This window comes from Nyctibius grandis, chromosome 2 (assembly GCF_013368605.1).
Source record: "Nyctibius grandis isolate bNycGra1 chromosome 2, bNycGra1.pri, whole genome shotgun sequence".
NCBI lineage: Eukaryota > Metazoa > Chordata > Aves > Nyctibiiformes > Nyctibiidae > Nyctibius > Nyctibius grandis.
Window position 1 is genome coordinate 65577328 of NC_090659.1, and position 24531 is coordinate 65601858.

At 37.4% G+C, this 24531-nt stretch overlaps 1 protein-coding gene across 3 annotated transcripts in view; it reads left to right on the forward strand.

The window, feature by feature from the left end:
- Positions 1–17849, forward strand: part of DOCK9 (dedicator of cytokinesis 9) — a 114664-nt gene extending 96815 nt beyond the window's left edge. For 2 of the 3 annotated variants that reach the window (XM_068425547.1, XM_068425550.1), the window contains exons 46-53: positions 2106–2228; positions 2584–2697; positions 4208–4354; positions 6298–6508; positions 8278–8468; positions 9690–9790; positions 9991–10129; positions 14997–16223. In XM_068425547.1, the coding sequence (XP_068281648.1) occupies positions 2106–2228; positions 2584–2697; positions 4208–4354; positions 6298–6508; positions 8278–8468; positions 9690–9790; positions 9991–10129; positions 14997–15119 (1149 nt within the window). In that variant the 3' untranslated portion in view covers positions 15120–16223. Of the gene's footprint in view, positions 1–2105; positions 2229–2583; positions 2698–4207; positions 4355–6297; positions 6509–8277; positions 8469–9689; positions 9791–9990; positions 10130–14996; positions 16224–17384 lie in introns of those variants that run through there. The other variant, XM_068425549.1, reaches the window with a different exon arrangement.
- The last annotated feature ends 6682 nt before the right edge of the window (positions 17850–24531 follow it).

Here is a 24531-nt window from a genome sequence, read left to right on the forward strand (position 1 = left end):
AGGTTGTATTAGAAAGAGCGTAGAGTCAATAAGTGGAGGGAAGTGGGTCTTCCCCCTCCTACTTGGCATTTGTGGCACCCCATCAGTGATCTTGTGTCCAAAGGTCAAGGGAGATATCAACAAACTGGAAAAAGTCCACATACAAATGTGATTAGGGAGAGAGCCAGACTCTTCTTAAGAGGTGCACAATAAAAGAGTAAGAGGCCATTCTCACAGGTTACAAGGAAAACTCTGATTGGATAAATGGAAGAAAACTCTTCCCATGAGGTTGGATAAGCCCTGAGAGAGGTGGCCCAGAAATGTGTTCTTTTCTTCCCTCCTGTCAGCTCTCCCACATGAAGCTTTTCCTGTGTGCAAACAAAATTTTGCTGTTTTGCTGCACTCAGATGCCCTCTGGTGTCTGAGTTAAGACTCTTGTCATAACATAGTATTTGTGGACAGCCCTTGTAGTCCAGCAGTGACGCTGGCCATTCAATTCTCACCACCTGGTTGCTGAGGATGAAGATATTGGGGAGTCTATACAACCCCATAATGAGTGGGGGAAAGGAAGAGATGTTTTAGGGACCATTGCAGCACACAGATAAGGGTAGCATATTTCAGTCTTTTTTTGCTCTCAGTATTAAAGTTGGCTTTTCTTAGTGATATCTTTATGCTGTCTTAGTCCTCTAACAAAGGGAAGAGAGGAATAGAGTAGCACTGGATCCCTTCTAAGGATAAAAGGAGTTATTTCCAACTTCTGGCTTCACCACTACAATGCAAGAGTGGTACCAGGTCTCAGGAATTAGAAATGTCATGTCTTCTGACACCTCTCAGTCTCAGACTTGGGTTCTTGTGGAGGTTCTTAGAGCTCACAGAATCACAGAATCAACCAGGTTGGAAGAGACCTCAGGGATCATCGAGTCCAACCGTTGCCCTGACACCACCCTGTCAACTAGACCATGGCACTAAGTGCCATGTCCAGTCTTTTCTTAAACACATCCAGAGATGGTGACTCCACCACCTCCCTGGGCAGCCCATTCCAATGTCTAATAACCCTTTCTGAAAAGAAATTCTTCCTAATGTCCAAGACATGTTTGAAGAGAACTGAGATCTATTAGAGAATGTGAATGGGCTTCTTCACTGTGGTTCTTCACACTCAAGCCGTGACTAAGTATATGACAGCTTCGTCACAGGAGCTATAAGCCGTTCCATAATATCTGTAAAATTGTTTGTTATAACTGAGTTAATGGAGTTAGCCAGGTAATTTTAAATTTATGAAAACTAGAGCAAAGTAATAATGTTATCTTAGTTTTGTTATGCTTATTGAAGTAGAAGAAATTAAATGTGTAGAAAATAAAGAATTATGACAAGCTGAAGGAAGGGACTTTATAATTACGATGTAACTGCTCTAATGTAAAAGGTATGCTTCCATTCTAACGTACAGGTAAGCATAGTTCTTATTTAACCTTAATTAACTGTCTTTTTGCTATAAGGATATTAGGATCAAACCCAACAAAGTTAAAGTGGTTTCTTGCTTGTGACTCTGTTTCGACCCTTCAGGATTTCTCTGCTTCTCTAACTGTTGCTATATGTCTTTTCATTCTGGGCCAAGTATACCAAATTCCCCTGCTGTACCTTGATAATTACTTCTGAGTACAGATTTTGGCATTGTATCTTTTTGTTTTATTGTTAATGTATTTTGTTTGATAGTTTCCTTCAGAAACATTGCAGTCAAGTGTTTGTATAGCTGCCTTTTAAAAATAATATTCTTTGTGCAAAACCAAAAAGCCCCAAGGAAGCAACACTTTGAAAAAACATGTTACAAGGTAAGACAAGTTTGTGCCCTCATACAGGTGTCATTTGTAGACTTAAGAGGTCAGGAGTATCTAAAAGCAAGATGCTGTTCCTGGTAAATACAAAGAGTACATGTGTACACTCAGACCATTCTGGTTTGTTTCCTTTTAGCAATTGTTGATTGCCACAATAATTTAAATTACTATGTGTAGATAATTTTGTTTTGAGGCAGAATCTCCCTTTTCATTGGGAAGAACTTTGGTATAATTATTTGCCGTGTTTTTCATGAGTACTGAATTGTTTTAATTTTTCAAGTGTGTATCCAAATCTAGGATGTGCTGATGGAATTGTTGGAGCAGTGTGCTGATGGACTCTGGAAGGCAGAACGCTATGAACTCATTGCTGACATATATAAACTTATAATTCCCATTTATGAAAAACGGAGAGATTTTGAGGTACTAAATGCATCATAAGTAAATTTGAGCAAGAAAAGAAACCCTAATTTTTCTAGTCTAACTGCATGACACATTGCACTTCACAGGACAAGTGCATTACAATCGTAACTGAAATATCAATGTGTTTAAATTTTTGTTTTAATTTTAAATAATTAAAAAAGTTTTTCTTTAAATAAGTATAATGTAAAATTAATCTTACATATTGTCATTTTGATACAAGTCCTAAACCTATTACTACTGTTCAATAAAACAATGTTTTTAGTTATTAAGTACAAGGACATTATTCATTGTTGTTTCAAGACAGGAAAGCTCTACGTTATTCTTTTACCCCATGATTGTTTTCTTTTATTTTTAGAGGCTTGCTCATTTATATGACACTCTTCATCGAGCATACAGTAAAGTAACAGAAGTTATGCATACAGGCAAGAGACTGCTGGGAACTTATTTCAGGGTAGCGTTCTTTGGACAGGTGAGTATTATTTAACTTTCATTTGTCTGCTCTATGCAGTAAGAAAAACTTGAATTTATTTTACAAGGCATACTATTTCATCATCTATATTGATACCATGACGTAAAAAGCACAAGAAATATGGTCTGTAAGAAATCATTAAACACCATCAATAGTTTAGTTTAAAACTTCTATCAATTCTGATGCAATTCTTCCTTATTTTCCTCAGTAAATTTTTTGCTTTTTTTTCTTTCTTCTTTTATTTACTACCTTAAGGCAGCGGTAAGTTTTCTGTAACATCAGTTCTTAGCAATGTATTGACTTAATGTCTGTAGTGCTACCGTGTGGTTTGCAAGGCTGCTTCTTAGATTGATATGCATTAATAGCCATTGCAATGAAAAAAATAACATTAAGTTCCATTTGGAGAACAAATCACTCTTTTCGATGCATCAGTATTGCATGCTTCAAACAAAAGTTCTTGCTGCATATTGGACAGCTTCACATCCTCTAATGTATGTCTAGAATGCATATGTATCAGTATGGTATCACGCAGTATCAAGTAATACACTTTCTACATGCATAACCCAGTTGCTAATTGTTCAGCTGAACATGGAGAATTGTAAAATACTCTGAGCAGTTTAACTTCACATGTATTCTGTTGTCTTTTGTAACTTTATAGCAATACCAGTTTACAGACAGTGAAACAGATGTTGAGGTAATTCCAGTAACTGCTTACAAAGCAAGCAATGCAGTAAAAGCTACTGCATTTCATCTTAGTTTGATGTGGGTATTTTTGTCAATCTAGCCTGTGTTTATACATGATATGTTGTGCTTTTCTATTTCGTCTGTTTCGTTTATGACAAAAATATTTATTTTCCGATTTCAAACATGAACTCAGACATGGCTTGTTGTTTTAAACCAATGACCTGTTTCACTTCCCATGTACTCTATATTGCATTTAGTTATGGTTTTAAAACAAATGCTTTATGTAATAAAAATAAGTATATGCCAATATAGTACAACATAAAATTAAGTTCTTCACATTAATTCCAGAAATTGAAATGTAATTTATTTTTTATTACTACATAAAGAAATTTTTCAGATTATTTTTATGTAAACTATTACCAAAATATTCACTTGTGAATCAGATAGTCCTGTTGGGCAACAAGATTTCTGTTTTGGCAAGTGAAACAGTGCTGAAAGTTCACTTTTAAATAAAAGTGAAGAAAAGTTATCTCAAAGGCTTGGCATACCATAAAATTTCAAAAAAACTTTAAAATTTTAACTGTCAGTTTCTGTTATCTTTCACTCATTCTGTAGTAGATAATTATATTTTTCTCTTGTTTGTTTTTTTTTTTAATTCTCTTCAGAAATCCTTTTATTTAAGATTTTTATTTTTCTTTATTTCCATTTGCTTGAATCCTGATGTTAAATGTTTATATTTGCTTTGAACCACACACATTATGTTCATCTTAATCATTGTCCTATGTGTTTTTTTCCAAGGTTTTGATTACTTTGTTTTTTTTTACAGGGATTCTTTGAGGATGAAGATGGAAAGGAATATATCTATAAAGAGCCTAAACTCACACCTCTTTCAGAAATTTCCCAAAGACTCCAAAAACTCTACTCTGACAAATTTGGATCTGAAAATGTCAAAATGATTCAGGATTCTGGCAAAGTATGATTTTTGTTCTCTCCAAAAAATTCTAATATGTTACCTCCTCTAATCCACTTGAAATACTGTGAGAACACTGTCCTTTACTCATTTGGTACACAAATATATGTGTCTAAAAACTCTGCTGGTTGAAGGGCATGGGAGAAATATCATCTACTAATAAGTTTACCTTTAAGAACAATGAAAAAGCTTAATTTTCATAGTGTTACCTCTGAAGACAATAATTGTATCTTAGAACAAATTTGGATTATGATCGTATTCTGTGTTAACTTTAGCTATATTTCTTGCCAGTTCATGCACAGTCATTCTTTGGAAGTTTTCCCTTTCCTGCACATTGAAAGTAGAGTCCAAACTTTCTTCTGAAATAAGAAACAGACCCCTCTTCTGAGAAAAGTACCATATGTAAATAACATTTTAATTCTGTGTCAGTTATTCTTGTTATCCTTTGCCTATGTCTCTGAGCCTGTTCAATTTTATAAACACTTAAACAGTAGGGAAAAAAATGCTCACATGAAGTCATCTGGTGAAATCTAGATCTGTCATAGGAAATGCTTTCCTTTGCAACTGAAGACTCCAAAACTGGTGAACTGAAGAGGACTACAGCATCCCGTAGGCTGAGAAGAACACGTACTGCATAAGATGCTTCTCTGCATACCTTTTATTCCCTTCCTTAGCCAATTTGTAATTTTTGTTTGGCTTCAGACTTTATGGTGATTTTCTTGTGTTACAATTTCTTGTCTCTTCTGTTCATTGATTCTGTCACTAAGATTACAAAGTGATACACTTCTCAACCTGGAAGTGCAGCAAGAGTGGGCTTTTCAGTGCTCCTACTCAAATTGGAACTTTAAAAGGAGAGGAGGACTTATGCAAGGGCTAAAGTTTATGCCATGGAAGGGAAGAGAATTCTTTACAATTAATTAATCATGCATATGTTTTTCAGCATTTGTAGGGAACATTTTCTATCAGCTGTATCAGAATCATAAATCACCATTCAAGTTCCAGTCCAATAATCTGAAAACATTGCAGATTTTTAAAAAAATCAATGAAGCAGCATGTTCCAGTGAAAATGGATAACGGGAGACCTTAGCTCTGTTCCCAATTAGCTCCAGGATTTACTTGGTGTCTTCATGTGTGTATTTGCATTCTCATTTTTCACACTTAGTTTATAGAAGTGAAGTGGCTCAGAAACGGGCAGAGATAACATGAATGTTTGACATGGGACTAAAATGGTAGACAAAACTTTTAGAAAGATGCATAGGATTAGAGTACCCTCTTTATCTAATGATTGGAGGAATTTACAAAAAAAAAAAAAAAAAGAAAATCCTTGGTTGCCATTTCTACCAAATTAAAGATCTGCGAGTTCATGAAGCTCTTATTCATCCAGTTCTAGAAACAAAATTAATTGAATAGTGAAGTCTTCAATTTGACCCGCTTCCACCAGTATATTCTTTGGGACCTTCATAGGGTGTGAGAGTTGGGTCAGATAGATTGGGAGAAGTGCCTTCTGAAGGTGGTATCTGAACTATTTACAATGTAGGGTTTTATTTTTAATTATTAACTTCTTTTATATCATTAGAATTTTTTTGTCTCCACTCTACTGTTGTATCAGCTGTCACGGAGGACAAGCATTTGTTTCTGGGTTTTCTGTTTCTGTGCCTTCCAGTGTTAAGCTTGGGTAAAACTCAATACTACGTTTTTGTTTGCAGTTCGGCGTATAGCAAATATCGATTTAAAAACCAAACAAATAAAACCACAACATGTTGTAATGCATCTGGCTGTGTTGTCTTCCTAATAGTTAAAAACTGAATGCAGAGAAGCATTAACTTTTCCTGTGGTTTCAGTAATCAACAGGTTGAGACTAAATTTAATTTCTGAAAGCTGTGTGACTACAATTAAATCCACTTTATTCACAATGTAGCTGTTTGGGTTTTTGTCATATTTTTAAGGTAAATCCTAAGGATTTGGATTCAAAATATGCATATATTCAAGTTACACATGTAATTCCATACTTTGAAGAAAAAGAGTTGCAAGAAAGAAAAACAGATTTTGAAAGGACTCATAATATTCGTCGTTTTATGTTTGAGATGCCTTTTACTCAAGCTGGTAAAAGACAAGGAGGAGTAGAAGAGCAGTGTAAGCGGCGGACTATTTTGACAGGTACTGACTGGATAAAAATTTCCTTTGAAAGAAAACTGCTCTTTTATTTTGTTTTTTATACTTAATTTTTTATACTTGATACTAGGTTTTTGTATATTTTGTCAGGAAAAAATCCACTAGAAAGTTTCATACATGACTGTTGGAGATGACAAGGATTGCAAACTGTATCAAAATATTGTTAGACAAAATAATCTTTTACACTGAGTACATACTTGAAAGTAATACTCAAAAATACGATATGCAAACACACTTATAAATGACCGTCTGAGAATACATATATCATTGTGTGATTTTATAAGCACAAAGTATTGGAAAAAGAGTAAAATCTCATATTTGACTATGTTCTAACTACTTTTCATTTTGGGTTTGGTTGGTTTGTTTGTTTGTTTGATTTTTAAATAATGGTGTGTCTACATCTGTCTCTTCGCCCTTCCGCTTCCCTGTGCTCACCTCCCTTTGCTATGAAACATTGGAGAACAGTGGTATTGTGCTTGCTGGTTTGGGTCTTTCATCATTCTTTCAGTCTTCGGTTGTGTAAAATGCAGCATTAGTTCTTTTGGCTAAAACACTAGAAGAGCTTGAAGGGCAGGTTCTGGTTTGATTTCCAGCCTCTGTTCCATTGTGACTTTGGTCTAATCACTGTGCTTTAGCTTCTCATTTGTTAGCTTTAGAAGGGAGAGAGAGTGCCCATCTGTCTCCCCATAAGCTCAAACTTTAAAGATATTTACTTCACTGATACAAAAAGTTTTATTATACTTTTAAGGGAGATAATTAAAAGTTAGTGTTTGGTGATGTTTCTATGTGTTGTGACGGACAGAGTTTGTATGCCTTAAACAACATGTTTTACAGCTATAGCTGGAGGAGGGGATGGGTGCTGCAGAGGCTTGCAACTCTGGCTTGAGGAAGAGATAAGGGCCTCGGGGCAGAACAATACTTTTGCTGTGCCTTAAATGACTTGATTTACAACTCTGGCCGGAGGAAGAGATAAGTCCCGCGGAGGCAGAACGATATCTTTTCCTTGGGGCCAACCTACATGTGCAACATCTGAATTTGTGAAATAACAAGTTCTGCTTTGACTGGAAGCATTAATTCAAATTATCTAATTCTGTTCTGTATGGGTTTTTCCATTTCGCTTACTTAAAATCCTTTATAGCTATCAGCTAAAATACTTTTCATATTTTTAGCCAAAATTAGATTTTCAGATTGGTTTCTCCAAGGGATAATCCTCAAATAATTTTTTTGGTTTTTTCCTTAAGCTTCAAGAATGTGAATCTGGAGTCTAGCTTTCCTTGTTCTTAGAAAAAGACTATTTTGTTTTTTGTCTCTGTTAAGTGTGAGCTTCTGTATCACTGTCTTAATATAGTGGTAAAAACAACTTAAATGACTTTGTAATGTCAGCTGTCCATAGCTAATATTTGTGAGGAAACAGAAAATACAGCTTTGCTGGTTTTGATTCTTCTCCTCGTTGAGATATAAGCAATTCTTTTTACAGTTCTCATATGAATTAAGTTCCAATGGTTTATTTCTTGGTTATTATTAGCGTCAGTAATGACAATGATCCTTCTTTGCTGTAATACATGTGAAGCTATGCATATTTATATTTTCAATATTTTGTTTCCCTGTATATTTGGTAGTATTCCTAATTATATAATATGTTCTTAAATTGGGCAACTAATTACGTCAAGTGAGATTTTAGCATAAAATTCTATCAAAACACACCTTATTCAAAAACCTTTTTCTAACTATATTAAACTTCTTTCCGTCCATAGCTATACATTGTTTCCCATATGTGAAAAAGCGCATTCCAGTAATGTACCAGCACCATACTGATTTAAACCCAATTGAAGTAGCCATTGATGAAATGAGTAAAAAAGTTGCAGAACTTAGGCAGCTTTGCTCTTCAGCTGAAGTAGATATGATCAAATTGCAGCTGAAGCTACAAGGAAGTGTCAGTGTTCAGGTAAGACCATATACTTTGCCATTCAGCTATTTCACTTGCTTCTGTCCCTGAAAAATCATATAAGCAGCATTTTATCATTAGTTTCTATTCTGTGTATTCAAGAATGTCTTAAATTAGAAATATGCTCACTGTTTGCAGTTATTTCCAGAATAGGAAAAGCAATAGAAGTATTTCATATAAACACTCAGTATGGACAGTTACATGAAAAGATTAAGATTCATCTCTGGAACCTATGGTGGTCTGAGCCCCACCAGGTTTTGGTGTAAAGCTGAAACTACCATAAAATAGTGCCTTCCCATATGAGGAGGAATGAACATATTTTGCCTAGATGTAGGTCTGCTCACAGTAGGTTCAACATGGTCATTATTGCTTTTGTATTTTGGTAAGATCCCTAGGGAGATGGAGTGCTAAAATATAGGAGAAGGGTAATAGTAGAAAATCTCACTGTGCAACATTTCGTTTGCCTAAGGTAAGCAAGAACTGAATGTATAAAGAAACCACCAGATTCACCAAAATAGGGTACATAAAGCATTTGTAGCATGTACAAATCAATATGGTAAGGGTCTTAAGAATGCAATGACAAAAGTGCTGCTCTATTTTTAACTGATTAAAATTAAAGGAACAGTAAACACAGTCATCTGAAATGAACTGTTGTCGTGTTGAAGAGAAAAGAAAAAAAAAAAAAAGCCCAAACCAAGATTCTAGAATCAGAGAATGTCAAGCTAGCATTTGGGATGAGAAGACAGGGGCTCTTACTGTTAATATAAAAGAAAAATAGAGATGAGCCAGAAATCATTGGATCCACCTTTCATGTAGGTGCCATAATAACACAATTAAATTTCTGCTAATTATTGCAGAATTTTCAGCTTGGAAGAGTGTTTTCAATAGCTAAACAGACCAAACTGTAGTAGATTTAGCTCATTTTCCTCTTTTTCCCACTATAATTTCATAAATAGAGATGACAAGTTGGCAATATCAGCAGTTACTATGCCACATCATCGAAGTGGTTCTTTTGTGCCAGGACAGGTTCATACAGAGTGCTGTAGAGACCTCTTCTGCTCTTATGTTCCAACTCCAGCAGTTTTCTTATGAAATAAGTCCAGCTTTTTTGAAATCAATGTGTTCTCCTAAGAAAAGGAAATCAGACACCTGTAGTACCTGTTATTGCTAAGACATTATGTCAGAGAAGTGACTTTATTTTATAATTCTTGTTCTTTTTAGGTTAATGCTGGTCCCTTAGCATATGCAAGAGCTTTCTTAGATGACACAAACACCAAGAGATATCCAGACAATAAAGTAAAACTACTAAAGGAAGTTTTTAGGTATGTTTTTCGGGGGGAAAAAAGAAAAAAAAATTGACTTTTTTTTTCAAGACTGATATAAGAATTTTTAAAAAACCTTTAACTTTCGTAGTGTTCTGACTGCATTAAAAACATACTTTCAGCTGGCATTTTGAATTAGTCTTTTGGATTTTGTATTCCTGATTGAGATTTTTTTGTTGTTGTTGTTTTGTATAAATTAGGCAATTTGTTGAAGCTTGTGGGCATGCTCTGGGTGTAAATGAACGACTTATAAAGGAAGATCAGTTGGAATATCAAGAAGAAATGAAGGCCAACTACAGAGAAATGGCAAAAGAGCTTTCTGAAATAATGCATGAACAAGTATGTGCTGAAATTAAACTATATATACCATCATTCAGAATGTAGCTCTAATGTGAACCCACTAGGAAAAGTGTATGTAATGCTTTACACAAAAGGATTGGTTTGTTGGGTTTTTTTTTCCTGTTGGAGTATAAGCGTATCATGGAATTGTGGAACTACATCATTTTTTTTCCTGTTTGTGAATTTTCTGCAGATGCTTTCTTGACCTTCAGAATGAAGTCTTCCTCATTAAGAAAGTAAATCTGGTTGGCACCAGCCTGGTTTTTTGTAGGCGAGGAAGACTACAGTACAGATAAAACAAATCTAATGACATGAATATATATGTCATTTATACTTCATATGTGTAGTTACAGGGATCTCTCTTCACTGACCCAAAAAGCTCATTTTAGTCTATACTTCCTGGTAACTGTAGAGACTTCCATCTGCAAGCTTTGCCCTTTTTCTTTAGATTTTGGAAGTATAAGCATTTACTTTTGCAGCAAAGAGTTAAACATCGTTAGGCATTCCAACACGGTTTCTTGAGGGGAATCCACTACAGACAAGCTGGAGATAGGGGAGAAGGAAAACCAGAACTCTCATGGAGTGAGATGTATAGGACCTTGCATCTGGGATATAAGGTAGAAATGTCTCCTGACTTGAGAGGCAAAGATGTTATTTCCAGGAGGACAGGAAGGGCTAAAGATTCATGCTTGATCCCTGCTGCCTTAACACTTTTATTCATCCTACTTATCACTTCAGGTTCCTTTTCTTTCATCCAGTGTTGTTTGTATAATCTTTTCCCAGAGCCATAGAGTAGCTTATAGTTCTTAACCCTCAAGACTTGTATTGCCTCTGTCTATACTGCTGGAGGCTGTCCTGAGGAGCCCCGGACCCCTGAGGCCCCAGAAGAAGTCAGGATAGAGGAGGAATCTGTCTTGGTTGATGAGGGCTGGGTCAGGGACCAATTAAGCAACCTGGATGTCCATAAATCCATGGGCCCTGATGGGATGCACCCGCGGGTGCTGAGGGAGCTGGCGGAAGTCATTGCTAGGCCACTCTCCATCATCTTTGCTAAGTCATGGGCAACGGGAGAGGTGCCTGAGGACTGGAGGAAAGCGAATGTCACTCCAGTCTTCAAAAAGGGCAAGAAGGAGGGCCCGGGTAACTATAGACTGGTCAGCCTCACCTCCATTCCCAGAAAGGTGATGGAGCAACTTGTTCTTGATGCTGTCTCTAGGCACATCAAGGATAGGGGGATCATTAGGGGCACTCAACATGGCTTCACCAAGGGGAAGTCATGCTTAACCAACTTGATAGCCTTTTATGAGGACATAACCTGGTGGATAGATGATGGTAAAGCTGTGGATGTGGTCTATCTTGATTTCAGTAAAGCGTTTGACACGGTCTCCCACAGCATCCTCGCAGCTAAACTGAGGAAGTGTGGTCTGGATGATCGGGTAGTGAGGTGGATTGTGAACTGGCTGAAGGAAAGAAGCCAGAGTGGTGGTCACTGGGACAGAGTCCAGTTGGAGCCCTGTGTCTAGCGGAGTCCCTCAAGGGTCAGTACTGGGACCAGTTCTATTCAATATATTCATTAATGACTTGGATGAGGGAATAGAGTGCGCTGTCAGCAAGTTCGCTGATGACACCAAACTGGGAGGAGTGGCTGATGCACCGGAAGGCTGCGCAGCCATTCAGAGAGACCTGGACAGGCTGGAGAGTTGGGCGGGGAGAAATTTAATGAAATATAACAAGGGCAAGTGTAGAGTCCTGCATCTGGGCAAGAACAACCCCATGTACCAGTACAAGTTGGGGACAGACCTGTTGGAGAGCAGCGTAGGGGAAAGGGACCTGGGGGTCCTAGTGGACAGCAGGATGACCATGAGCCAACAGTGTGCCCTTGTGGCCAAGAAGGCCAGTGGCATCCTGGGGTGTATTAGAAGGGGTGTGGTTAGCAGGTCGAGAGAGGTTCTCCTCCCCCTCTACTCTGCCCTGGTGAGGCCGCATCTGGAGTATTGTGTCCAGTTCTGGGCCCCTCAGTTCAAGAAGGACAGGGAACTGCTAGAGAGAGTCCAGCGCAGAGCCACGAAGATGATTAAGGGAGTGGAACATCTCCCTTATGAGGAGAGGCTGAGGGAGCTGGGTCTCTTTAGCTTGGAGAAGAGGAGACTGAGGGGTGACCTCATTAATGTTTATAAATATGTAAAGGGCAAGTGTCATGAGGATGGAGCCAGGCTCTTCTCAGTGACATCCCTTGACAGGACAAGGGGCAATGGGTGCAAGCTGGAACACAGGAGGTTCCACTTAAATATGAGGAAAAACTTCTTTACGGTGAGGGTGACCGAACACTGGAACAGGCTGCCCAGAGAGGTTGTGGAGTCTCCTTCTCTGGAGACATTCAAAACCCGCCTGGACGCGTTCCTGTGTGATATGGTCTAGGTAATCCTGCTCCGGCAGGGGGATTGGACTAGATGATCTTTCGAGGTCCCTTCCAATCCCTAACATTCTGTGATTCTGTGTGATTCTGTGATATTTTACCCTACAAATACACGTCTATGAGACTTTCTTAGAAGTATAACTATAATAGCAACTTGTCTTATTCTAGGAACCGGTGCATCTTAGTGTGGAAAATCAGTTGATACAAAGAGGAGCTCAGAGTTTCTCTTGTCCGTACAAAAACTAGAAGCTTTACTCAGGAATCAAATTGTACAGAAAAAAATCAAACTTGAGACCTACCTGAGGTGTTCAGTCTAGCTGACATTTAAACACTCTGTGAATCTCCCAGCTTTTTTTTCAAGATTGCATCCTTTAGATGTACAACAGCTTTACCCATTTTACCCATTTACTATTTTTTGACATCTCTAAATTACTCTTATTATTATCAAGAAATACTTGCTCAAAAAGCTAGTCAGGTTGCTGGTATAACAGCTTATCCATACGCTGATCTAAAAAAGATTTGCCTTTATTCTACCCTTGCTTAGATGGTATCCAAAACTTTTATGGTGATTTTTTTCTTTCAAAAATGTGTCAAGTGTCTAAAGTTAACTTCACACACTTTCTTGCTCTCCAATATTTCCTGATGTGGTTTTCTCAGGTACTGTGCTATGAGCAGCTCTGTGCTATCATATAATTATGATGAGGCACAAGAATATAGCAAGTGCGTAGGCTTTATTTTCATTCTCTTATTCTTTTGTTTTACTAATACAGGGAAAAGCTTACCACAAAACTAACTTTTTTTGACAGCCAATGATAGAGAATACTGTGAAACAAGGTTTGTAGGGAGTAATACCGTTTTGTCAGAATCTGTGTGTTGTTGTTTTTAATAAACACCAATATCTTTCAGATATGCATGTAGAGGAAAACAGTTTTGAAAGATCGCTGGAACAGAAAAAGAGATTGTTTAGCTGACAAAAATGGGACAGTTTCATTGTATTTCAATGTGATTTATTGAAAAGCAGAAAGCAGTGGAGGGTTTTAGAAAGAAGGATAACTGATTGGAGGGCTGATTAAGATGAACAAGGTATAGGGGAGAATTAGACAGCTGTACAGAAGACCCCTTTGGAAAAGAGAGCAAAATGTTTTGGTCAAATAATTTAATGATAATAAATGAAAGATTAATATTCCCCCGGTGTAGGAAAAACTAAAAGGATATAATGACAGTTTGTACACAAGAAAAAATACTTTGAACTCAGTGCAAGATATGTATGTGTCCTTTCCCTTTCCCTTTCCCTTTCCCTCTGGGGGGAGGGGGGGGGGGGATAACAGAGGGCATCTGCCGCAGGTTTAATCGCCAGCCCAGCTTTAAACCGTGACAGAATGTTTAAAAAATGCTCAAGTGTGTGAGTTTCAAAAGATTGACAGTAAGAAAAAGCATGTAATGCCTGAAGCTTCAGGAGTAAATCACGTTGTCTAAAAGTAAACAAAGAGAAGAAGGGGCAAACAACTGATACCTATAAGACGTCGTGAACAGAATATGAAAGTACAGCACTGACTGCAGTTGTGTGCTATTAGCCTACCACTGTGATCTTTTTATACAAATGTAATTAGTTGTAAATAATTAAAACATGCCAAGTTGTTGGGTTGTGGGTTTTTTTTTAAATTGGATTGATCACTCCCCTGAAGACTTAGAATCATGAGGCTCTTCACTGAAATCTTTAAAAATGTCACTTTTATGTGCCTGCCTATTGCTGTATTTGGAAAAAGAGCTTCTCACAATGTTTGTTCTAATGTCATTGAAGAGACTATTAGCTGTCTTAATAGTGTAGATTTTAAATAACTGCAAAAATTTTGTTATGAAAAATATAGAAAAGAATCTTAACAGATTTTTTCTTTTTTCTCCTTTGCTGCTTGCCAATATGATCAGATGGGATGGTAATTAGTTTTCTTTACTTCTGCTCTTAGTTTGTCTAATCTTTATATCATTCCTTTTTTCACAATATTTCTAATCTTAGCATCAGTGGATTTATAGCTGTTAAGAATGAAGTCTTTTTGGTGCTTCAATAGCTTTTGGTAAGAAATGCTCAAATCGTACCTCTAAGTCGAAAAAAAAAAGAAAACAAAAAAAGAGTAAAATGCAAGCCTGTTGTCGTTGTGAAACTCCTTTTGAAAGTTAACAAGAAAAATGAGAGAAGCTATCCAAGCTTCCTCTAGAGATGACAGTGTAATACCTAAATTAGGAGAACTCATGTTGGAGAAATGACTACTGCCCTCCTAAATCTAGTAGAGGATGGCTGAAAAGAGTAACCATCCACAAAAAGAAGTTCTGTGCAATTGAAAAAGTACTAAAAAGTTGAGTTGATAAGCAGCACATTACTAAATTGGTTAGCTGTTTTATAAATGCTTGTGTCATTTTGTAACATTTTGGTAAATACATGTTTTCCATTTTAAGATTACTCCGGTTGAAGAAAAGGCCAGTGTTATGCCTAATTCGCTACACATTTTCAACGCCATAAGTGGAACTCCAACAAGCACAACAGTTCATGGGATGCCCAGTTCTTCTTCAGTTGCATGATTGTTTTGTAAAGGAAAGTATGTTCATTTTTTTTTTAAAGTATGTGGATTTGCTTCATTGTGTGCAAACTCAGGATGATTTTGAAGCGAAATGTTGGGCACGTGCAAGCTGCATAATTCATATGAATGTCTGAGCACACTTAGCAAATAGCCGTTACTGGTAATAGTCTTTTAGAGTAAGGGAGGCGCACATATATTTTTTAATCTTGCTGGTAACCTTTAAAAGTATTCACAATGTCGTTGCAGAAGTGCGTGTTGGAAAATGATAAAGTTGAAGTTAATTTCTCTTTCCTTAGAAAGTATTATTAAAATTAATTGCACATTACAAAAAAGTATTGTGGGATGTAATTTTGCAGATATGTAACATTCAGGTGTTCTTTTTGTGTATGGCACATAGAGATTGATTCCAAGTACAAGAACTATTTTGGGGCTAGACAAAGACACTAGTTTTTTGGGTTTAATGGAACTGACAATAGTAGTTTTTGTACCTTTGGCAAATTGTTGTGCTTTTATACCTTGTTGCATTTTGGGGGTATGTGAGCTTAGATCTTGTTAAACAACTAAATACAACCAAAGGTCTGTATTAATGAACATTGAGTTATACTAAAATATCAGTTGTAGTAAATTGTTATGTACATATTGTTTGTTAATACAGTCCATACAGTCTGTACATAAATGTGTTACATTTCTAAGCATTTTTTAATATCCATACCAGCTCTTATCCTTCTGCTTTCAGTTTATTGTGAAAATTTGCTCATTCCAAGTATATGCAGACTTTACAGTTCATTTATTCCTGTATATAAATAAGTGCAATATAAAGATGTATACAGTCTTTGCTATGTTAGGTTTATATGCAGTTATTAAAAGAAGAAAACTTTTTTGCCAAAGCAATGGAGTATGTAATTGGTGATCATGGTTACTGTGGTAAATGGTGGTATAATTTAAAGCTTTTTCCATATTCTTATTCTTTTAAGACATTAATTTAGTAATTTTATATTTGGGGGAAATAAAGGTTTTTAATTTTATTTAACTGGAAGCACTGTCCTGCTGTAATTAAACATTCTGTACTACATCTATATTAAAAGGAAAAAAATAGTTACTTTTCTCACTGTGTGCTCTGGTTTTTATTTTAGATATGTCCCTGAGACTGGGGAAAGATGAAGGCTTGATCAAAAAACCTGATTTTTTGCAGCTTAAGTATGAGATGAGATGCAGACACTTCTAGGGTGTATTTCATATTCCTTGTCAATAAAGGCGAATTAGGTTATTAGTTAAACTGACAACAGTTTTGAATCCATCGCATTTGGCTCAAGTAGCATGTTACAGTAATTAAAGGTTGTTACTCACCAGTACAGTTAATATTAGGAAGTCTTCAAAACTTTTCATCAAATGACAGTAGAAATCATCTTTTCCTTATGACATAAGGTTTACTATCATTTTCTGTAGCACAGCATGAAACTCATATGTTGACATTACTCCTCAAAGATTTTTTCCAAAACAGCTCATCCTGACAGTGAAATGATGGATAACTCTGCTTTTTCCAATTATGTTTCTGAAACAAAATTCCTGTTTGTTTAAAAAACTTTTCCTTAAAAAAAAAGAGGAAAAAAACAGAGGTAAATACTTCTAGACAGTGAACCCATAATGCTGTGATAAGAGACAGTCCCCTTTCTCCCCCTCTACCCTATATGCTTTCACTTTTTTTTCACTTGTGGAAATGGGTGTAAGAATACTTTGTTATCTATCAGTGTAGTTAGTCTCAAAAGGTATTTCATTATTAGCAGAAAATATCTTGTCAAGTTGTTTTGCCATTCAGGGAGATTTCTGTATCAATATATTAATAGACATTGTGTACATCATGTTGGCTTCTTGTAAATTACCCCACTTTTTCTAACGTCCCCTTTTCACTGGGGACAGAACTGATAGTTTCCTACAGTTGTTCAACACCTTTTGCACTGAGACCTCAATTTGACAGAGTTGTATCTGCTAACCAACCTAAAAATGTAGTACGTATTCATAATTGAATATGTATCTATGTGTATTTATATACATCTAAATACATGTGTAACTGCTTTGCTTACTTGCTGAAAGTTGGCCTATGAAAAATAGCAAAATGTAGTTGACAAAAGGTTGACGTAGGTTTACATAGGGTAGTATTAATGATTAGCACATGTTCAACTCTAAGTCTACAGCCATTTTGTTTGTAATGTTACGTGATGCATTTATATGAGAGAACACACCCTCTAATGTATTGTTTTGGTTTTAGATACGGCTATGCCAGAGACACAACTTATCACTCTGGGCCAGGGCCTGACATATGCCTACCAAGCACTATTCAGCACCCTCAAGGGGAAGAGAGGGACTCTGGATCTGAAGACATACAAACAGACACTGTGGCTAAACCAGAGACCCAACACTCCACTGTACCAGTCTGTACTGATATAGTATATCATGTACTGCAGGGGAGAGGAGGTAAAGTCACAGGAATGAGGAGGCAACTGGGGCTTAAGGCAAGTAAAGATGAGGGGTGTAGGCACAAATCATGAAACTGGGCCTCTCCGATTCACATGCTTAAAAAAATCTTTTTTCAAGATGCTGAGCATGCTCTACTTTACTGTTGCCACAGTTACATATACAGTAGCAACTTGTAATGTTGTCTTGGGGGTCTTTGCAGTTAGTTCTCAAGCTGGACATAGTAAGCATAATGTTAAGCCTAACAATAATGTTTTAAATATTTTTAAAATAGTATTTAATTCAATGGAATGATTTCAAATAAAACAGTGTATTTAGACAAACCTGGCTCTTAATGAAAACACTTAATCTAGTGAGTCAGGCAAGGATTTTTCTAATACTCAGTTTCTTCTTTTATCTTTGTTTCCTTTGTGGAAAGACTTCAGTAAATAGAAGACATGGAAGTCACTGTCTGTCATGAAGGCTACCTGGTGAAGTTTGGGAAGACTAGTGTTCTGTGTTTTTTGTGAACTGAAAAACTCTCTATTTAAGTGTTCTTGGACTAAGAGTCCTGGGGCTTCTTAAGCAAAGGGCAGAAAAAATTGGAAACATTGGGCAGATAATGACTAACTTCAATTGTCTCTGTGATATTTGTAGAAGTGACCATTTTAACACCTTTAAAATATTTTGATGGTTGCTTTTTCCTTTCTGAAGTATTAGATTGAATGTATAATGAGTTATTTAAAAGCCATTTAGACTCTAAATACCTTTTGGTCTTGACACAATTAATTTAAATTACATCTAGTGATTAGGCAGTATTTCCCTTTCAGGTTAACTGTAGCAGATATTAGGGTTTTTTTCCTGGCATTTTCTGCTTAAGGAAAAGTTTTAGAATTTCTTCTCTCTATGCAAAACTTGCAGTTGTTTTTTTCTGCAAGAGCAAGGTGTAATCGATATTAGTAAAGTACCTTGGGAATGCCACACCTTGTTTAATTGATACATGTTGTAAAAGATGAAAAAGCACCGAGAGCTTTGCTAGCTGCATGGCTCTGTTTTGCTGTTTGGATTACGCTATAGAAGATTAGCTAGCTGGAAAGACAGAGAAGAGGAGGCTGAAGGGATTTAGGTAAATAATCTTTCACTGTGAATCTTTAGAGCATCTTTCTTTTTGTATGCTTGGGCTGATTCAACTGCTACTTTGATCAAGCTTGAGGGCTTGGATAACTTTAAATGCCATGCAGTTGTGGCCAAAAGAGATGCCGTACCTTTTAAAGCCAACATCTGGGTGGAGAATCTTCTGTTCTGTCCTGGGTTGAAATGTCTGTTATTTCTTCCTCCAAATACTGGATACTGAATGTTTGTTGCATCAAGTTTAATACAATACTGCGTGAATTCAGCTAATGTGTGCTTGCTTTTAAATAGCTTTTTTTTTTTTTACAAAAACAAACCAACTTTGTCTCAGTTCTGTAAGATTCGTTGATGCTGGATACCTGAACAGCAAGTGTAGCTTCTTGGGATGGTGGGTTTTGTGGCTAGTGCTATATAATCTTTTTGTATTTGTCACTGTGACGTCAGACTCCCAAAAATGTGACTGACTTGACAAATTAAGATAGGGGACAAAATTGTGAACAAAATCGACAGAACTGCAGCTGAGATCTTTAATACAAGCTCATGTCCCCAAATAAATATTCTTTTAAATAAGGTTAGTTTCCATTTAATATTTTAAGAATTAGTATAAGGTTTAACCAGCTTTACACAGATATAATTTTCAAATTAATGAGAGACATCAGATTTTTTCAAGTGCATGAGGAAAAACAGATGTCTACCAGTCTAAAACAGTTATCAGACTATATACAAGAAAATGCTGGTGACCTCTGGATAAGTAAGTTCGAGCTGGCATGTAGCATTTGAAAAAATAGAATCTGAAGCCTGGAAGAAATGTGAACAGTAATTGGCTGTATTGTTTTGCTCTAGTCAACATTATTAGCACAACTACCAAGAGAGAGCTGAACCTTCTGATAGAGCTGTTAACATGATTTTTTTCAATGGCAGGAACTGTAAATGGAAGAGGTAAGAAGTTTCCAAGGATGTAGAGATAACTGTAAGAAAAGAGCCTCAGTTAAGCAAAACAGTTCAATTTGTTGCTTATTGTGTAACTGAGAACTCTGTGAACGTTGCTTGGGGAGAGACGAGTCCAGAGCTATATTTCATTTAGTGAAGCTTTAGTAGCCACCTTAACCATAGTAATCAATAACAAAGCATGTAAGGGGACAAACACCTGTTATAATTGGTCTAATTAAATGGAAGAATTGTCAGTGTAACTATTTAGACTTTTAAAAGGCCTGTGACAAGAAAAAATTTCTGTTCATCAGCAGCCGGTTGAGAGTTTGGTTTTTTTTTTTCAGATTGCTTAAAACTTTTTTCTCTCATCATCACCAGTGATGGATCCTTGTTCTGCATCCATAATTTGAAACAGCTGAATATTTCTCATCACAGTGTGCTAGTAGACTGTAAAAATACATAATAAAGCCTTATAGAATCATAGAATCATTTTGGTTGGAAAGGACCTTTAAGATCATCAAATCCAGCCATCAACCTAGCACTGCCAAGTCCACCACCTTGAAACTATTTAAATGTGCACAATTATGTGACTGTGATTTTTTTTTTTTATCACTTATTTACTTGAGAAAGATAAAATAGGGGAGGTGACACCCTACACTAAAATAGATTGTTATCTGGTTTGGAGATACTGATGACTCCGAGCCCCAGGAACTGAAATAGAAATGAAGGAATGCACTGGCTGGTAAAGCATGAGGCAGCAACGTGTTGGCAAAGAGCTGTGTTGTTAAAGCTCAGAACTGGGAGATTAACTTGCTGTGCACATCTGGGGGGGAAGGTGACTCACAGCCAATAGTAAAATACGCTTGTTACAATATGCTTGTAGAAAACCATTGTATCTAACAATACACAGCCAGTTTGGATTATAGATTATTATAATTAAATAATTACCATACTGGATTTTGGTACATGTCTAGGAACCAGTGATCAAAACTTGACAATATTTATTATCAACTGGCAGAGATAACCCTGAAATGAAATTTACATTTTATTCCAAAGAAAGTAAATCTGTTCAGCTTGTCAATTAAATAAATTGGTAACAACTAGGAGCTTTAAAAAAAAATGTTGACCAGATGGACGCAAAGCTATGACAGCAGGAGAGGAAATGCTTTTGCTTTTTGACAAACTGAGGATAGTGATGAAATCATAGAATCATAGAATCGTTTTGGTTGGAAAGGACCTTTAAGATCATAGAGTCCAACCGTTAACGTCACACTGCCAACTCCACCACTAAACCATGTTCCTAAGCACCACATCCACACGTCTTTCAAATACCTCCAGGGATGGTGACTCAACCACTTCCCTGGGCGAATACTGACACTTAAATAAATCAAATATTTAATTGGAGAGAAGAGGAAATAGAAATTGAAGTACAGAAAATTGCTAAGGAACTGAAGATGTTAATTGGGAAAATTACCTCACACAGCTGAAGATATTAAGGCATTTTGCTGAAATACTTGCTAGCTAGAATATAGCCTCATTGCTAGGCAGGTGGTCAAACTTCAAATTGTTAAGTGTGGAGATATGTTCAAAGTGATTATGTTCTGTCTTTAGAAACAGGGACAAAAACATGTTTTTGCATGAAGATAATGATATATTTCGTAGCTCCCTTATAATCCAACAGGAAGTTTATTTCTAAATTCAGCATCTACAGGCCTAGAAACTGAAACCAGGCATAGTAAGAGGTGACCAAAAGGCGCTGGCCTGCTAATGTTCCTTCAGAAGGGATCTCTGAGCAAACAAATTGCGGAATAATGTTCACGCTGTCCCAATATCCAGAGAAAGTGTGTGAGATGATGATATGCTTGTTGCCATGGTACTGGTGGGGAACACCACACTGGGAGGTCTATTAGGAGATTCAGATAACAAAGAACTAAAATAGGCTTATACAGAAAATCGGTCTGGTCAAACAGCTGTCTTCCTTCTTTGCAGAGACTATAAATTGAGAGACTATTTTGTAGTTCATTGACTGTGTGCAGTAGGAAATTAATGTGACAAAATTCAACTCAAGACCAGAAGGAAAGGGAAGGCGGTATTTATTTTAAACAAAACCAATTTCAGTCACTCATGTTGACTCTCTCATAGTTTTCACCCAGTCATATTCTCACACCCACATGCTCACGAGCACCAAGAAGCCCACGGCCAAGCGGCCAGGCCAGACAGGCTGAAGATCCCCATGGAAGACAAGGAATGATGGCTCTTGAGTAAATGCCATATCACTGGGGGTCTTCCTTGGCAGTGGAAAATGCTTCCAGTGTGCTGGTTTTGTCTGGGTTAGAGTTAAATTTCTTCACAGTAGCTGGTATGGGGCTGTGTGTTGGATCTGTGCTGAAAACAGTGCTGATAACACAGGGATGTTTTAGCTGTTGCTGAGCAGTGCTTGCGCAGAGTCAAGGCCTTTTCTGCTCCTCACACCACCCCACCGGCAAGCAGGCACACAAGGAGTTGGGAGGGGACACGGCCGGGAGAGCTGACCCCAACTGACCAGAGGGACATCCCAGACCATATGACATTGTGCTCAGCACTAAAATTGGAGAGGAAGGAGGTTGGCCAGGGCAGCAGTTGCTTGGGGACTGGCTGGGCATTGGTTGGTTGGTGGTGAGCAATTAGGCTTTTGGCAGCACTTGTTTTTCTTGGTTTTGGGTTTTTTTTTAATCTTTGTTTTACTTTTATTTTCTTTGGGGGGGGGGGGGGGGGGCCTCTTTTGTTTTGGGTTTAATTATTAAACTATCTTTATCTCAACCCACAAGTTATCACAATTTTACCCTTCTGATTCTGTCCCCCATCCCTCTGGGTGGGGAGTGAGAGAGCGGCTTTGTGGGGCTGAGCTGCCAGCCAGGGTTAAACCACAACAATCATCCAGGTATTTATATCCTTCAGCTATTACAATGTGATTTTCCATCATAATCTTGCTTACCTCATCCCCCATAAACTGTAGGGAAGATTGCTACCTGTTGTTTGTATTTCCTCATTTGGGTATCTTTATGGACACAGCCTTTCCTCCTGCTGGGACAACAAGCAGCGGACGGGCACGTGTGGTGTGCTGCAGCTCTACTGCCGTCCTCCTGTTATCAAACCTCTGGTCTTCTGCTGACAAGCCATCCTGCTGTGGCCTTATCGGAGCTAAGGCCTCCTGGTCTTGATATAAACAGCACATTCCTCAGTGTTTACCAGTTTAATTGCTGTTAATCACGTCCTCGGTTATCAATTCATGCTGTTCCTTCAACCCGTGCTGCTGCTCGTGCTTTTGCATAAATAATTCCCACTTGTGTTTAATTCAAACCAATCTTCATGTTTCTGTTTCAGCTCCCTGCAGCACCACATGATATTTCAGTATGAGAGGGCCATTATAACAGAGCATGTGTCCAGATGGTGAAGTGCAGCCTGGGAAATGCTTTTAGAGACCATTGATGGGAAATCAAATGGAGATGCTTTCTAGAAGACTTCCCAAAAGTATTGGTGTCACAGTGGTACTATTCAATATTTTCACTGGTATTCCAGAAACGAATTTTTAAAAACCCTGCTAATTTAAATTGCATGAAAACAAAGGTCACTCTCAGATTTGAATTGCTCCAAACTAGGACCTTTAAACATAGTATGCTAGTGTTTTCACCTATAAAGCCATACTTCTAGGAACAAGAAATTAAAACTAATGTACACAGTGTCTTTTGGAAGACAGCACCAGTGAAAAGGATTTAAAGATTGTTCTGAACATAAAGCTTTCTGTAAGCAAACTCCTAATGTAAAGCTGTGGTAAAGAGGACTAATGCAGCAAGTGGATGTAAACAGAATGTATCAGGGTGGTTTCACGCCCTGCCCTACAGCACCTGTGAAACCACTATGAAACGACTCTGCTACTGGGCAGACACTGGGGCTAAGGTTTTAAAATGTTGAACTGAAGAATTTATACAAGAGTCACACAAACCCAAGTTCAAGGAATAGAGGAAAATCATATGGTAAGTGACCTGGGGGGAGAGTGTTTTGACTTATCAAGTAGAAAATCGAGAAGGGGGTTACAATACAAAAGCAATCTTGCCAAAGAGCATAGTGGGTCACTAAATAAAAAATTGGCTGCATTTTATCTTCTCTGTTGCTTCTGTCTGTCCTGATGACAAAATATGTCAGACTGGTGTAAAAAAAAAAAATAGAGTTACTACAATGAAAGTTAAATAGCACCTCTCTATCCCAAATAATTTAAAAAATAATTCATATGATTCCAGCTTCACCTCGATACAAAATGTGGCAACGCCTGTTAGGAGGATGTGGCAATGGTTTCATAATGTACAACTGCATTGCGTAACAGCGGGAGTGAAAAACACATGTTTGATCATGAGAAGGAGAAAGATAAGTCAGATGCAGTATATCCCTTCTGCCAGGACTAACCTTTCAACCTGACTTCTGCGCCAGTTAATTTTCAGCTGTTCGACTGCTGAGATACTGTTGGTGTTTGGTTCTGTCTGTACCACCGCTTCCTTTAGATAAGATCTCCCATTAGGGAGACTGCTCACCGGTCTTTCTCCTCACCAGTCCATCTGCAAGGCCTAGTCTCTGAATGTTCCTCTTTGGCCGTTCTCCATTCTCTTCAGGTCTGGTGGCCTTGTTCCAGCCAAAAAAAAATAGTTGTCTTCCCTGCAAATAAGCTATTTAGCCAAAGTCCTTGTATTCAGCTCCTCTTCCATAGCACACGTTAGCAGTGTTCATCAGAAAATAGTCATGGTCAGCACCAGACAGAACATTTTCTTGACCATCGTTCCCATGTCATGGTTCAGCTCATCATGTTTAAGGTGAGCCAGACACCAATATTTTGAACTGTGCACATGTACTACAATGGTGTCCTAAATCTC